Source organism: Glycine max, chromosome 15 (genome assembly GCF_000004515.6).
Source record: "Glycine max cultivar Williams 82 chromosome 15, Glycine_max_v4.0, whole genome shotgun sequence".
NCBI classification, from domain to species: Eukaryota; Viridiplantae; Streptophyta; class Magnoliopsida; order Fabales; family Fabaceae; genus Glycine; species Glycine max.
In genome coordinates, this window is record NC_038251.2 from 13,519,563 (window position 1) to 13,535,968 (window position 16,406).

Consider the following 16,406-nt stretch of genomic DNA (forward strand, 5'->3'; position numbering starts at 1 on the left):
ATTTCTTAAGAAAATTGAAGATTGAGCATTAAGTCAAAATGTTTGGACCAAGTGGGAGAATGTAATAATTTGGTCATAACATTTTGAAATTTTGTAACGCTCATCAGTTTTGAAAGCCAAATTGAATGGTTGTTAATGGATGATAATGGCCAATAATGAATTGTAACAGCCAATAATGAGTGGTAATGGCTGGTAAATGCATTCTTGATGGTAGAATGCCTATATAAGCACATGAATTTGGTCTCTGAGCTCATCCCTTCAAATTCAGTCTTATACACCATCTAGAGAGTGGAAGAGAGAGAGCTTGGAAGAACCAAAACAAGAAACTCTTCATAGCAATGGCTGGAGGTATGTTTTGATTTGTAATTTCCACATTTTGTTAATAATTTGTGTTTCTCTTGTAGTTTGTAATATCACAGGTTAAAAGAGATTTGTTCTAACAGTATCTCCATGTGTTTAGCTATCATGTTATCCCATGTATTGAATAATTGGTTATAAATGAAATGATTTGAGGATTATTCAGTAAAATAAGACTTGGTGATTATAATATGCTACTTTTCTAATAAATCATCAAATACAAATTTATGTAGAAAAGAAGAAAGACTTGTCAATCCAAATTATACACCCTACTTACATATAAACATATAGACTTATTTATGACTCACAATGAACATGTAGTTCTTCAAATTTACAATATCTTATTCCTAAACACTACAATAATCTAAACAAGTTGGAAATAAACATTCAATCTTTAACCAATAGTAGAACTTTTTGTGAAATTTCTTCCAACATGCACATAAGTTCCCCCTATGAATAAACCTGCAAAAATATTGAATGGTGAATAGAAATGATTATAGGTTCAATTCAACCACCAACCCCAAACAATCATTCCAAAGCAAAAAGTGGAAAATATACTTTGAAGACCAAAAGAGGAATTTTTTAAAATGTGAAAAACAAAAATAGGACAAAAAGATATAACTACAAAGGAACATGTTTCACAAAAAAATTTGGTCAATACTTACCTGTTTTTCATTTCGCATTCTCTTGATTTCGTTGGCTTTTGCTTTGGGTACCCTTAGAACCCGTTTTCCGTGCATGATCTTGCCTATAGCCCAAACTACCTCCTATATCATCATTTTGGGGAGGGCTAGAGCGCGAACCATTTTCGGAAGGACGTTTGTTTGTGTAGCCCAAATGATTGCATGTGCTATCATGCTCTTTCTCATAATCGTTCCTAAAGCCAACAACACAGTTTGAGAAAAAAAATAAAATTAGAGAGATTAAATCAATTAAGATTATGTAATAATGTATAAATTAAATATAACATTTTTGTATTATTTTTAATGAGTAATTTTAAGTATTGAATGATATTACTTAAATATTATTTTTTAATTAATTGTCTTTTATGATTCTAAAATATCTATTTTCTAATTTATTAATAACACTTCTTAGGTTTTATTTATTTATGACTTTCATATTATCGTATGTTATTGAATCAAAAAAATTGGAACAGTGGTATACAATATTTTTTTTTTTGTAGAAACATTAAATTTTTTTATAAAAAACAAATTTGTATGAGAATACGTAAAACAAAAGAATCTTCTATACATTTTTCCATGAATTTAAGTAAATAATCCTTTATAAAAAAATAAAATCATAGAAAAATTTGTAGAAATTTCTTATAGAAATTTAAAAAACACAAAATCATAAAAAGTTGAATGAATATCTACAAAAAACTAAACGAAATATTTTTTGAACATTCAAATCACATTATTTGTTTTCTGATAAAATGAGGATGTAAAAGGCAGCAGAAAATGATTTTCAATATTGTAAAAAAAATATATATGAAAAAGTAATTAAGAAATGAAATGGTTAATGTACAAAAAGTCCAATTAATTCTTATAACCAACCATAAGAATTAATAATTTTTTTTATGAATCAACCATAAAAACTGATGATAAAAATAAGTAGGATTTAAATAGCATATTATAATACACATTTTCATAGTTACATTTTCTTTAAGAAAATACCCTCACAAGATGATAACTTTAATTTTCATTTGATACATGTTGGGTATCTATATTCTAATACCCCTACTCATGTACTTTACTTTTGTGTAAAGTTAATAATTTAATAAAAATATTAATTAAAAATTATCACAACTAAATTAAAAAAAAAACCATTCACAAATCATTTAAACATAACTTTAAATAATTAAAACATAAGATTAAATCATCGAAACACACCTTAAATAATTCAAACATAAGTCATAATTAAACAAAAGTAGAAACAATCCTTTTTAATGACCGACGTTCTAATTCTTAAATTTCAATAAACCTAACAATAAACTCCTAAAACTCATGCTTAAATTTAGACATCATGTGATTGTACTCTCTAGCTAAAAGACCTGCCAAAAATATGATAAAATGACATCAGTTATTTTATAATTATATATTTTAATTCTAAAGAACATAGATAGTATAATGCAATTAATAAAAGAATATATATATATATATATATATATATATATATATATATATATATATATATATATAATTTCTCTCTATTTTTCTATTTTTATCACATCTTGTCAATATTTCTTTCTTTTCTCTTTATATCTCTCTCTAGGTATCACTTAGCATTAGATGTCCCTGTATTATTTTTTCATATTAAAAAACTCTCATAAGTAATAAGATCTACAGTTACCTGCATTGAGGTGGTGAACTCATTGTTATTGAACAACACAGATACAAATAATAGACCAGATTGTTTTCAATGTGCTCCTCAAGGTGGTGAAATCATTGTTATATATGCATGGTGCATGCATAAAGGAACGTTCTATGAAACTCATGCGGTAAATTAAGAAGAAATTTGCCATACGAATAGAACGTTGATTTCGTTCATGTGTCGTATTTTGCTCTGAAATGCAGTGCCTATTTCGCTGGATATTAACATTAGAAGCGATTTTGCGTGTTTTGGTCTGCTCCCGAGAACTTATTCGAATGCAAAACCACACGAAACAGAGTAGTCGTGGTTGGAAATGTTGAATCCGTCTTAGTAATTTAAATTCATGTGAAATTTGTAATGTTTTCCATCCTTTGATGATATTTGTAACAAATTTCATGGTAAATTAAAAGGAAAAAAAAAATTAATTCACGCAGCTCTGATTACGCGTTATTCATACATGTCATTTCAATTTTTTCATATTATGGTTTTTTTTGTTCTTCTGTATTATGAGAACCAATATTTGCGCTGTTTGAAGTTGTTAACGTGCTGTGTTGGTATAAGAATTGAATTCAAACTTCCAAACACAACATTTATTGTGTTCTCTAATCTCTGATTCTTCTTCTTCTTTTTTTTATTTTATACAATAATCTACGATTCTTATTAACTAAGAAATATTAAACTGTGGCTTCATTTCCCAAATATGTATACTGCGAATTCAAGTCTAACGGTTCATTGCTTTGCGGACCCTACTGAACTTCACCTAGATTATCATTATCATCCTGAAATGAAAATGAAGTAAATTCTTCCATTACTTTATATTTTTAATAATGCATAAAATTGGAATGTTTTATGACACAAAAGCCTAAAATTAACACTTGATCTAGGCATTTTTAAGTCATATAATAGACATAAACATAAACACCAAAATGAGTTATTTTGAAATCCTCAACATAAGGAGAAATGTATTAAAATTTTGGTGATAAAAATTCAATGAAAACTTAATCATACACAGACATATTTACGTACTACTAACATAGATTTTAATAAATTCTTTAGAAATAATTTAGAACAAATTTAAAAATTAGTTAAAACATTATAAAGTTTATTAGAAGAGTAATCTTAATTACTCTTTTCGTCTTCTAGATATTATTGTAAATGTTCAATTTTTGCCCTTGAAGTTTCAATTGCGCCATTTGAATCACGACCATCCACTCTTAGGAGACTAAAATACGGAAACTAATAATTGTCATATTTTGAGGAATCAAAAGTATCATTAAACCTAAAAATATTAAGTACTACTATAAATTTTTTTGGGTTAAATAATGATTTCACTTAGTCCATAATTTTTAAAATGTTAGAATTTATTTATCATTGTTTTTCATTTTCCACGTAATCTCTTTGATTGTCCTTTGTTAATTTTGTCTATTGAATATTGTTTTTTTCTTACCTTTTTGTCCATTCAAATATCACAATTTTCTATTCAATTAAATAGAGTTTTCCTTTTGATTTCCTATATTTTAGAGGGTGTTTGGTAAAAGAATTTTTGTAAGTTTTATGAGAACATTATGTTAAGAATATTAATTTTCAAATGTTTAGTGTGGATAAACAAAATAATATTTTTGAGAATCTAACATTTTTAAGAATTATTTTTTAATGAAATTTCCACTAAAAATTTCACATAGAAGGAATAAGAATTTTAAATTTTCACGAAGGAAAAAAAAAGGTTTTTATAATTATACTTCTCATTCCTATAGGAATATCTTAAACATACTAATAATATCTATAACACGGTCAGGAAATATGATTACTAGGAAATATTATAATTATCAAAATGAAAAATATTAGAGGTACTTTCTTGACACTTTTTTTAATGATTATTTTTATTATTGATTAAAATTTATTAAAAATCATAATTTTATGTATGTTTTATGTTTTTAGTTTAATAGTTCTCTCCTGATGTATATTAAATGAGAAACAAAATTTAATAAAATTAATGTTTTTCAATGAATTCTGATCAAGCATAGAAAGAAAATTGAGGAAAAGTGTTACAGAGCACAGCTGGCATTCTTCTTATAAGGAAAACATGATTCTTTGGGATGAAAAAGGATTTCATATACTAAATACCTCTTTAAAGTCATGTATACGTAAATAATTAACAGTTAAAATAAACAAAACTAGAAAAATTCAGTGAAAAATTCTCAATTTTTTATGGACTAATAACAACTTTAGAATCCTCAAAACATACATAAGAATCTTCCTATCTTTTTTGTGAGACATATGAGTGAGATGTATCATATTTACTTTTATATTTTTTCAAAGTCATAAAGTAATAATCGATTAAATCGAATTAACAGAAAATCCCTCAGTTTTCACAAAAGAGATAGACTACCATGTTGTAATTTAATAACCGGGGGTAATCAATTAAAATAAAGAATATTGTTTACCTTATAAAACTCAGCTTAACCTTGATTAACCCATGCTGCAATCAGCCGTTAAAGCAGCAATGTGACCCGAAAGGACAGAGACGGAATAATTTTTTTTCAAAATTTTCAAATGGGATAAAATTTAAATTAATATCTCCAAAAGAATAAGTTATAAATTATCCTACAACTCTTCAATTAAAAGTTGTAAATTATATTATTTTTTTTCTTTTTTTTTGTGAAGTCCTAAAAAAATTTATAACTTCAATTTTTTTAATTTTTTTCCAACATGACTTATTTTATTGTCTTTTACATTTATGTCACTTTCATGTTGTTTAAAAATGTGTGGTGTACGTGTTTAATAATTTCATTTTTTTTATCGTAACAGAGAATTAAATTTAAATATATTAAAAATTATAAACAATTTTCTTTTGTGATGAGTTCAAATTTATGATTATATATGTTTTAGTCCCTCTAGATAAGTTAATTTTGTGTTTAATTCTTTGCAAAGAATTAATTATCTTTTTTCGGTCTCTCTTTTATAGAAATCTACATATCATATGTGTTTCTTGTCCTTAAAAATAATAATCTGTTCCTTATTTACAAAATAGGGACTACACATGACAAATTTTTTATAGAAGAGAGAGTAAAACAAAATAATTTTTTTTATAGAAAATAAAAATAAACATTACTTTCTAAGGACAAAAAAATATACTTGAGCCATCAAGATGCATTTCAAGAACAAAACAGCTATTGTTCAAGCTTTTAGCGAGGAGGATCCAAACAAAGCAATTGAACAACCTGAAGCCTTGACCGACAATCCTAGTATATTATATATACATTAAAAAAAGGGCATGTATAGGACAAAAACCACATTTAATTAGTCATATATAACTAAGTTCTCATATTTTCTTTACTGTCATTAAAATTTTAAGGACTATAAATATTCCTTTGATCTAACAGTAGTATTTATGTAGATGCACTACACCACCTGATTTGAACCTTTTGAGTCATTGAAGATTTTTCTTGAATATTTGATTACTTGAACTAGTACTAAACACTTACAATTTATTCACCACTAAAAAATCATTAACAAAATACTTCTGCTAGGGATTTCATTTATTGCCATCAATCTTATCAATTGGACCGGGTATCAACTCATAATTAACTTTTGAAATTTAATTATAAGATGTTTTATTAATAAACCATTAAACATAAATATTTTTTTTTTACAGAGAAATTAAAAAGAACTTATGAATAGAAAATTCACAGCCTATTATGCAACAACAGTAAAACCTTATCTTCCATATAAGATTACATGAATCACAGTATTAAAAGCTTATTTATTTATCTATCTAAATTCCTATGTATTTTTTAGTACATACACACCAGAATCTAAACAAGTTGGAAACAAACATGGGATTTTTAAAATAAAGTTTCAGACATGTTTAAACAAACTTCATTTTTCCTTCTTATTTTCTTTTCTTATCCAACAAAGCCCTTGATATCTATCTTCCTTGACTTTTTTTAGAACCATATTTTTTCCTAGAATCATCCGTATGGCTGAGTTTGTCACGCATGGAAACATCTTCATGTGTCTGAGTACCATTTCCAGAAGACTGGGAACCTTTTCTGTCTTTTGGACTTTCGGCGTAGCTCATGCCACCAGCTAGGGTGGGAGGAGACTTTTTCCCAGTAACATGTGAAGACTGGGAACCGCTTTTGTCTTCAGAATCTCCTGAGTAACCCATGTAGTCGCCTATGGTACTCATTTTTGTTGAGTAATATGAATACGTACTAAGATGTATAACGATGTGCTGTGTAAACTATATTGTTTTGTATGTGCTTTGGAGATAATAAGGACGATGCAATTTATATATATGCACTCAAATATATGCAGGCTGCAAAGACAATGTAACTACCATGTAATTCATGCATAACTCCATGCCCTAATTTCATAACCACACGAAACATAATAGATGCGGTTTGAAATATTGAATGTCCAAGTTTGGTCTTAATAATTCCAATAATCGTGAAATTGCCAATGTTTTTCAAAATTTGATCATATATAAATATAAAACAGATTTTTAAATATTTTCAAAGATAGAATTGATCTGAATCCCTTTACACACGTAATAACTTGTCCAATTTGGAAGTTTAAGGAAAACTTCATTGAATTGCCTTGACGGATTTTGAATGCTTCAGCCCGTCTTAGTAATTTAAGTTCATGTGAAATTTTCAATGTTTTCCGTCCTTTGATGATAGTTGTAACAAATTCATAGCAAACTAGAAGAAAAAATAATACTGCAAAATGCAAATGCAAGTCTGAGTACTCCAACGGTTCATTACTAAGAAACAGTAAATTGCTGCTTCATTTCCCAAATATATATATGCTGCAAAATGCAAATGTAAGTCTAAGTCCAACGGTTCATTAATTTGCAGACCCCTCTATGTTTCGGGAAAAAACTAGCCATCTCCATTTACTGGTTGTTTCAGTGGGAGAGAACCCCTACCCCTATCATTTGGTTGCTCACATATTAAAAATTTAGCAACCACACGTTAAATTTTTTTTAACAAAAATTATTAACATGATAATAATAACATGTGACACTAACACTCTAAAACATGACTGGCAAAATTGTCTCTGGTGTCATGATAGCATGTCATGCATGTTAGCACATTGTCAACTGACTCAGTTTCACATCACCATATGCATCAAACTACCACATCAAACATATCGATCGGTACCACATTATTATTAGCATGCCATATCAATACTTTTTGTTAAAAATTTGTTGACAAATTAATCGAGAATTAAACTTGCCAAATTTAAAAAACCTGAAGACTAAATGTGCAATTAATTGTTTTTGAGAAATTAAAATTGCACAATTCCAACTCCACTATTAGGCCAACCTTAGTAGGTTATTATATAACTTTTTTGAAAGTAACATGAAGTATTTTATATTTTATAAATATGTTAAATTTAAATTTAATTTTAATAGGACATTTTATATTTTTATGGAACAAAATTAGTGGACGAAGAATATTATTTTTTTTATGCAGAATTGATAAAATAAATACTCTTATAAATTACATATTTTGATTCATTTCATAGGATTATTTTTAGTTGTTAAACCTTCGTAGAAAGCAACTAATTTGAGGAAAAAGTACTTAATTTACAAGTTTCGGCTCATACACAATCTCAAGTCTATGGAATTAAGAATCCATGACCTCACTAGTTGATCTTTAGATAGCCAAGATTCATACCCTAAAGATTTCTGGTTTGGAAGAGAAATTTCTTCATCAATGAAACGGAGTTAATTTAGATCTTCCACCAAGAACAAGAGTTATACCAAGGAAGGTTACGGAGGAGTTATAAGTTTTGTCTTGTGGTGAAAGGAAAAAGAAAAGGAGGAAGAGAGATTGCAATCTCCCTATATCAGCAAAAACTAAGAATACTAATAATTATCATTTGCCAATAAAAAAAACTAGAAATTAATGTTATTGAATTCATTTAGCACAACATAGCTCAATAGTTGAATAGGATTTTGACTTAAATTCTATCCCAGGAGCCACACTAATAACTTGTCCAATTCGGAAGATTGAAGAAAACTTCAGTAAATTGTCTTAATATTTGTTTAATTTTTTTTATTGTTATCCTGAATGTCATTGTGAAATGTTCCAAGGTTTGAGAAAAGAAAAGGAAAAAAATAAAGAAACTGAGAAGGTTTGTAGAAAAAAGAAATTTGCCATACGAATAGAACGCTGATTTCGTTCATGTGTCGTATTTTGCTATGAAATGCAGTGCCTATTTCGCTGGATATTAACATTAAAAGCGATTTTGCGTGTTTTGGTCTGCTCCCGAGAACTTATTTGAATGCATTCTCTGATGATATTTGTAAATGTTGAATCCGTCTTAGTAATTTAAATTCATGTGAAATTTGTAATGTTTTCCATCCTTTGATGATTTTAGAAACAAATTTCATGGTAAATTAAAAGGAAAAAAAAATTAATACAGGCAGCTCTGATTACGCGTTATTCATACATGTCATTTCAAATTTTTCATATTATGGTTTTTTTTGTTCTTCTGTATTATGAGAACCAATATTTGCGCTGTTTGAAGTTGTTAACGTGTTGTGTTGGTATAAGAATTGAATTCAAACCTCCAAAGACATAACATTTATTGTGTTCTCTAATCTCTGATTCTTTTTTTTTTTTTTTTTTTTACAATAATCTGTGATTCTTATTAACTAAGAAATATTAAACTGTTGTTTCATTTCCCAAATATGTATACTGCGAATTCAAGTCTAACGGTTCATTACTTTGCGGACCCTACTGCACTTCAGCTAGATTATCAGTATCATGAATAAAATGAAGTGAATTCTTCCATTACTGTATATTTTTAATAATGCATATATACGACAGGAAAACCTAAAATTAACACTTGATTTAGACTTTATCCTTTATTAAATTAATTATTTTCTAACTAGAATTAATAGAACAAATTATATTTATCTTTTTTGTATCTAATACTTATTACACTCAACACCCTTTTTTATTTTCACATACACAAAACTTTCTAATTATTTAAATTTCATTACATCCATCATGTGCTCCTCAATGGGGTTAGGTCTGTCATTACAATTCGAGATAGAATTGGGATGATGAGGTTATGGTTTTTTCTTCCAAAATTACCCCTTCGTTCCCCTTCCTTCAGTTTCCAACGCTGAACATGAATATAAAAAAAAAAATGAAAATCAGAACTTTACTATCTATTGTCGATAAGAGACCAACCCTGAGTCGTAGTTCTATCCCTACACTTGCACCAAATCCTTTCACCAAAGCAACATAACAACCAACAACACAATAAGTATTTTAAAACCTCTCTCACTCTCTTAATCTATTAACATAATATGAAAAAGAAATTTTTCAGCCAACAACAATTCATACTTTTTTTATGAAACAACCATGAACAATTCTAAACCATGCATGAGCATCGTGTAATATTAAAATTCAACAATCTATATATCACAATGATTTTCATTATCCGAAAGCAAGTTCTCCGCAAATAGAAAATTAAAAAAGAAAACCAGCAACAACAAATTAATTAATAGACGGTTCATGAAGCTTGCTGTGCGGTGCATTACAAATCTGAACATGCCTGTGCGACGGAGGAACAAACACATTGAATTACAAATTCAAACAAGTTGAATTCAAATGGAGGTTGGCCTATATTATTGGTTTTGTTAAGAGACGAGCCAACCAGCGAGGTTGCCCATGAGCTTGCTAGGGTATCTCCATGTTTGCTTAGTCTTTAGCTATCATGTTATCCCATGTATTGAATAATTGGTTATAAATGAAATGATATGAGTATTATTCAGTAAAATAAGACTTGGTGATTATAATATGCTACTTTTCTAATAAATCATCAAATACAAATTTATGTAGAAAAGAAAGACTTGTCAATCCAAATTATACAACCTACTTAAAAATAAACATATAGACTTATTTATGACTCACAATGAACATGTATGTAGTTCTTCAAATTTACAATATCTTATTACTAAACACTACAATAATCTAAACAAGTTGGAAATAAACATTCAATCTTTAACCAAAAGTAGAACTTTTTGTGAAATTTCTTCCAACATGCACATAAGTTCCCCCTATGAATAAACCTGCAAAAATATTGAATGGTGAATAGAAATGATTATAGGTTCAATTCAACCACCAACCCTAAATATTCATTCCAAAGCAAAAAGTGGAAAATATACTTTGAAGACCAAAAGAAGAATTTTTTAAAATGTGAAAAACAAAAATAGGACAAAAAGATATAACTAAAAAGGAACAACATGTTTCACAAAAAAAAAAGGTCAATACTTACCTGTTTTTCATTTCGTATTTTATTAATTTCGTTGACTTTTGCTTCGGCTACTCTTAGGACCCGTTTTCCTTGCAAGATCTTCCCCATAGCCCAAAACACCTCCTATATCATTATTTTGGGGAGGGCTAGAGCGCGAACCATTTGGGGAAGCACAATTGTTTGTGTAGCCCAAATGATTGCATGCGCTATCATGCTTTTTCTCAGAATCGTTCCGGGAAATGCTAGGTGCACCCAGCAATTTTAATGAATGGGCCATTTTGTCCTGTAACTAAAAATTTTAAAAAGCGCTTCCTCCTCCCGGAGGAAGCACTTGATGTTGCTTCTTTTAGTTCTTCCGGTTCTTGTTTCCTCTTCTTCGTCAGCGACACCGCGAGCCAAGCTTCTTCTTCTTCTTCTCCGCGAGCGAGCCTTCGAGGTTAGTCTCCCTAACTCCCCATTGCTTTTAATATCCAGCATTGTTGTAGTAGTGGAACCTTAGGATAGTAACCTTAGGGTAGAAGACGAGGGTAGAAGACGCTGGAAGAAATGGGGAAATGGGGCTTATGGCGGCGGCTTTCAGAAGATCTGTTAAGGGATCTTCCGGAACTTCCGGAAGAAGCTGTTCCGGAAAAATTCCGGAAGAAGTGTTCTTCCGAAAGAAACCAAAGGTCTTCCGGAAGTCTTCCGAAAAGTTTCCGAAAGAAGTAGTTCTTCCAAAAGAATTCTGGAAGAAGGGTTCTTCCTGATGACCTTTGAGATTTCCGGAAGAAGTGGTTCTTCCGAAATAATTCCGGAAGAACTATTGTTTTGTTTTAAAAAACATTGTTTTGTTTTTTTAAAAATGAATGATTATTATATTTTTATGATTATTTTGTTTTTGAGATTTTATAAAAAAAATGAGGTTTGACTTTTTGATGACAAATAAAGATGTTTTTTTTATAATTTAAATTATGTATTTTTAATAAATATTAATTTTTAAATTATTGTTTTTTTGTTTATAAATGAAGTTGTGTCTGTTTTTGTTTATTGTTTTTTTAAAATTAGTGTATTTTATTTATAAATAAAGTTGGTTATTTGTATAAATTAAGTTGTGTATGTTTTGAAATTTTTGTTAATTGGTTTTGTTTATTTTTTATTTGATTTTAGTTGAGTATTTTACTAATTATGTAATTTTAAATTAGTTATGTTTTTCATTTATAAATGAAGTTGTTTATTTTTATAAATTAAGTTGTGTGTGTTTTGAATTTTTTTTTTGAAATACTATTTTCGTTATAAATGATATAAATTAAGTTGTGTATGTTCTGAAAATTTTTTCTCCCATATTTTTTTTAATTTTATATATAATTTTAGTTGTGTATGTTTACTAATTAATTATTTGTACATTAGTTGTGTTTTTTTTATAAATGAAGTTGTTTATTTTTTTTAAATTAAGTTGCAGATAATTAATTATTTTTACATTAGTTGTGTTTTTTTTTATAAATGAAGTTGTTTATTTTTTATTTAAATTATCTTGTGTGTGATTTCAAATAATGTTATTTAAATTAGTCTTATTTTTTTATAAATAAACTTGTTTTATTTTTATAAAGAAAGTTGTGTATGTTTTGACAAAAAAAAAATACGTGTTCCACATGATTTGCAGATCATGGCTAGAACACGAGGTTTAGGTCGTGCTACAGGTAGAGTTATAGGCAGAGATAGACAGGATGACCATGATGATGTTCCCGAGAGACGTAGGCCTACTGCATCAGCCCGTAGGCAACAGGTTTATCAGATGATTCAGGATGTTCCTGACATGACTGAGGATGTCCCTGATATGGCTGCGGAAGCACCTGAGATGACTGCGGATGTACAGGGTCATGATGGTGCTGAGGGGTCACATGCTGATGGATTCCCAGGTGGGCCACGTGACCCATTAGTGCTGACATCATTTTCAAACCATGTTGCACACGCCGTTTGGAGTGGACAGGTATTTTAATTTGTTAATTATTTATCATTGTTGATTTGTTTGTCATTAATTTTTTTTTAATAATTGTATAATTTGTACTTCAAATTAGGAACGTCCTGATTTGAAGTTGGTGTCACATGGGAAGAAGGTGACTTTGATTGGGAGGTCAGTGCCTGAGATTGAAGGACTAGTTGGTGCCACAGGATTAAGTTCACTAATCGATTGTTCAGTTGTTACAGGCGATCCTGGACTTATATCCGCATTTGTGGAGAGGTGGCACAGCGAGACCAGCACCTTCCACCTTCCGGTAGGAGAGTTGACGATCACATTGGATGATGTGTCGTCACTCCTTCATTTGCCTATCACTGGCGCGTTGCACAGCTTTCATGCTCTTTCTACGGAGGAGGCGATATTTTTGTTGATCGAGTTGCTTGAGGTGTCTGCCGAGGAGGCTAGAGCCGAGACAACACTGACATGTGGGGCATACGCACAACTGAGATGGGTTCGAGACATTTATGAGATGAGATGTTAGGCTCGGCGGTGGATTGTAGTAGCTCGTGCTTATCTGCTGCACCTGGTCGGTTGCATTATTTTTGCTAATAAGAGTGCAACATACGTTCATGTGGTGCACCTAGACGCTTTTCGCGACCTGGGTCAGAGTGGTGGTTATGCTTGGGGAGTTGCCGCGCTGGTTCATATGTATGACCAGTTAGATGAGGCTTCTAGGACCACCACACGACAGATTGCGGGGTACCTGACTCTATTATAGGTAAATTTTGTGTTTTTTAATATGTTACGTTCGATTATGATTTAAACATGTTTTTATGATATGTTAACCTCATTTTTTTTGTAGTGCTGGATCTATGAGTACTTTCCTAGTGTGCACTAGTGCGTGACAGATGATACATACCAGGAGACGTCCCCACGTGCTTCCCGGTGGCTGACGTCGAAGGCGCATATGAAGGAAATCATAGGAGCACCTTACAGGGCACGTTGTGATGCTTTGACCGTCACAAATGTGTCTTGGTTGCCGTACAGTGAGCATCGGGGGGTTAGGGCCTTTGAGCTGATTTCATCATTCCAGGGTCAGCTGAGATGGGGTCCTATGGTGGTTACAGCTCGACCGGAGAGGGTGATACGGCAGTTTGGTTACATTCAGAGCATCCCTCCGCCACCTGTTAGTGCTCGATTGTCACATGATGATATAAATGATAGGTGGATGCATTTTGCGGAGCACGTACTACCTGTGGGTGAGCTTTGTCTAGTGTCTGGGCAGGTATCTGCAGATTACATGGAGTGGTTTTTCCGCATATCTTACCCATTCATGATACCGACCCAAAGGAAGGCATAACAACAAATAACAATGACATAGCAGCAGGTAGCATTTCCACTAACAGACTAAAAAGGATCACACAAAGGCCCATTTACCTGAAAGAGTTTGTTAATTTGATGATTGTTGCAGTTGAGCAAAACAGCTTCTAGAACCTGTTCCATTGATTATCAGCATTTTGCACGTTCTATTTTCCATTATCTGTTTAGTAGCAGTATTTGAAATATGGTTATAACAAACTTAGATATTTTGTTAGAGAAACTTATAAAAAGGGAACAGAGGAATAAGAAAGCATCACAAAATTTACCTCGAATTTAGTCTTCTCTTTTAGCTTAGCATCTCCCAGTCACCTATCAAAAACTCAGCTTAACCTTGATTAACCCATGTTGCAATCACTAGTTAAAGCAGCAATGTGGGGCAAAAGGATAGAGACGGGATAATTTTTTTTCAAAATTATCAAATGGGATAAAATTTAAATTAATATCTCCAAAACAATAAGTTATAAATTATCCTGCGACTCTTGAATTAAAAGTGGTAAACTATATTATTTTTTTTTCTTTGTTTTGTGAAGTCGTAAAAAAATTTATAACTTCAATTTTTTTTCAACATGACTTATTTTATTCCGTTTTACATTTATGTCACTTTCATGTTGTTTAAAAATGTGTAGTGTACGTGTTTAATAATTACATTTTTTTATCGTAACAAAAAATTAAATTGTAATATATTAAAAATTATAAATAATTTCTTTTGTGATGAGTTCAAATTTATGATTATATATGTTTTAGTCCCTCTAGATAAGATAATTTTGTATTTAATTCTTTGCAAAGAATTAATTATCCTTTTTACTCTACATATCATATGTGTTTCTTGTCCTTAAAAATAATAATCTGTTCCTTATTTACAAAATAGGGACTACACATGACAAACTTTTTATAAAAGAGAGAGTAAAGCAAGACAATTTTTTTTATATAGAAATTAAAAATAAACATTACTTTCTAAGGACAAAAAAATATACTTGAGCCATCAAGATGCCTTTCAAGAACAAAACAGCTATTGTTCAAGCTTTTAGCTAGGAGGATCCAAACAAAGCAATTGAACAACCTGAAGGCTTGACAGACAATCCTAGTGTATTATATATACATTAAAAAAAAGGGCATGTATAGGACAAAAACCACATTTAATTAGTCTTATATAACTAAGTTCTCATATTTTGTTTATTGTCATTAAAATTTTAAGGACTATAGATATTCCTTTGATCTAACAGTAGTATTTATGTAGATGCACTATACCACCTGATTTGAACCTTTTGAGTCATTGAATATTTTTCTTGAATATTTGATTACTTGAACTAGTACTAAACACTTACAATTTATTCACCACTAAAAAATCATTAACAAAATACTTTAGCTCGGGATTTCATTTATTGCCATCAATCTTATCAGTTGGACCGGGTTTCAACTCATAATTAACTTCTGAAATTTAATTATAAGATGTTTTATTAATAAACCATTAAACATAATTTTTTTTTTTACAGAGAAATTAAAAAGAACTTATGAATAGAAAATTCGCAGCCTATTATGCAACAACAGTAAAACCTTATCTTCCATATAAGATTGACTACATGAATGACACTATTAAAAGCTTATTTATTTATCTATCTAAATTCCCATGTACTTCTTGGTACATACAAACCAGAATCTAAACAACAGGGGATTTTTAAAATAAAGTTTCAGACATGTTTAAACAAACTTCATTTTTCCTTCTTATTTTCTTTCCTTATACAACAAAGCCCTTGATATCTATCTTCCTTGACTTTTTTTAGAACCATTTTTTTTCCTAGAATCATCCGCACCGCTGAGTTTGTCACGCATGGAAACATCATGTTCATGTGTCTGAGTACCATTTCCAGAAGACTTGGAACCTGTTTTGTGTTTTGAACTTTTGGCGGAGCTCATGGCACCAGCTAGGGTGGAAGGAGGCTTTTTCCCAGTACCTTGTGAAGACTGGGAACCCCTTTTGTCTTCAGAATCTCCCGAGTAATTCATTTTTGTTGAGTAATACGAATAAGTACTGAGATGTATGAATAACGATGTGCTGTGTAAACTATATTGCTTTGTATGT

General features: G+C 30.1%; 1 protein-coding gene and 1 long non-coding RNA gene across 2 annotated transcripts; both read right to left on the reverse strand.

Moving 5' to 3' along the window:
- Nucleotides 1–6,429: 6,429 nt before the first annotated feature.
- Nucleotides 6,430–6,987, reverse strand: LOC100526899 (uncharacterized). The gene has a single exon (NM_001364670.1). The coding sequence runs from the start codon at nucleotides 6,917–6,919 to the stop codon at nucleotides 6,656–6,658; it is 264 nt and encodes an 87-aa protein (NP_001351599.1). The 5' UTR covers nucleotides 6,920–6,987; the 3' UTR covers nucleotides 6,430–6,655.
- Nucleotides 6,988–15,864: 8,877 nt separating this feature from the next.
- Nucleotides 15,865–16,406, reverse strand: LOC100527211 (uncharacterized). Its single transcript, NR_157267.1, has one exon. It is a non-coding gene; the product is annotated as an uncharacterized lncRNA (long non-coding RNA).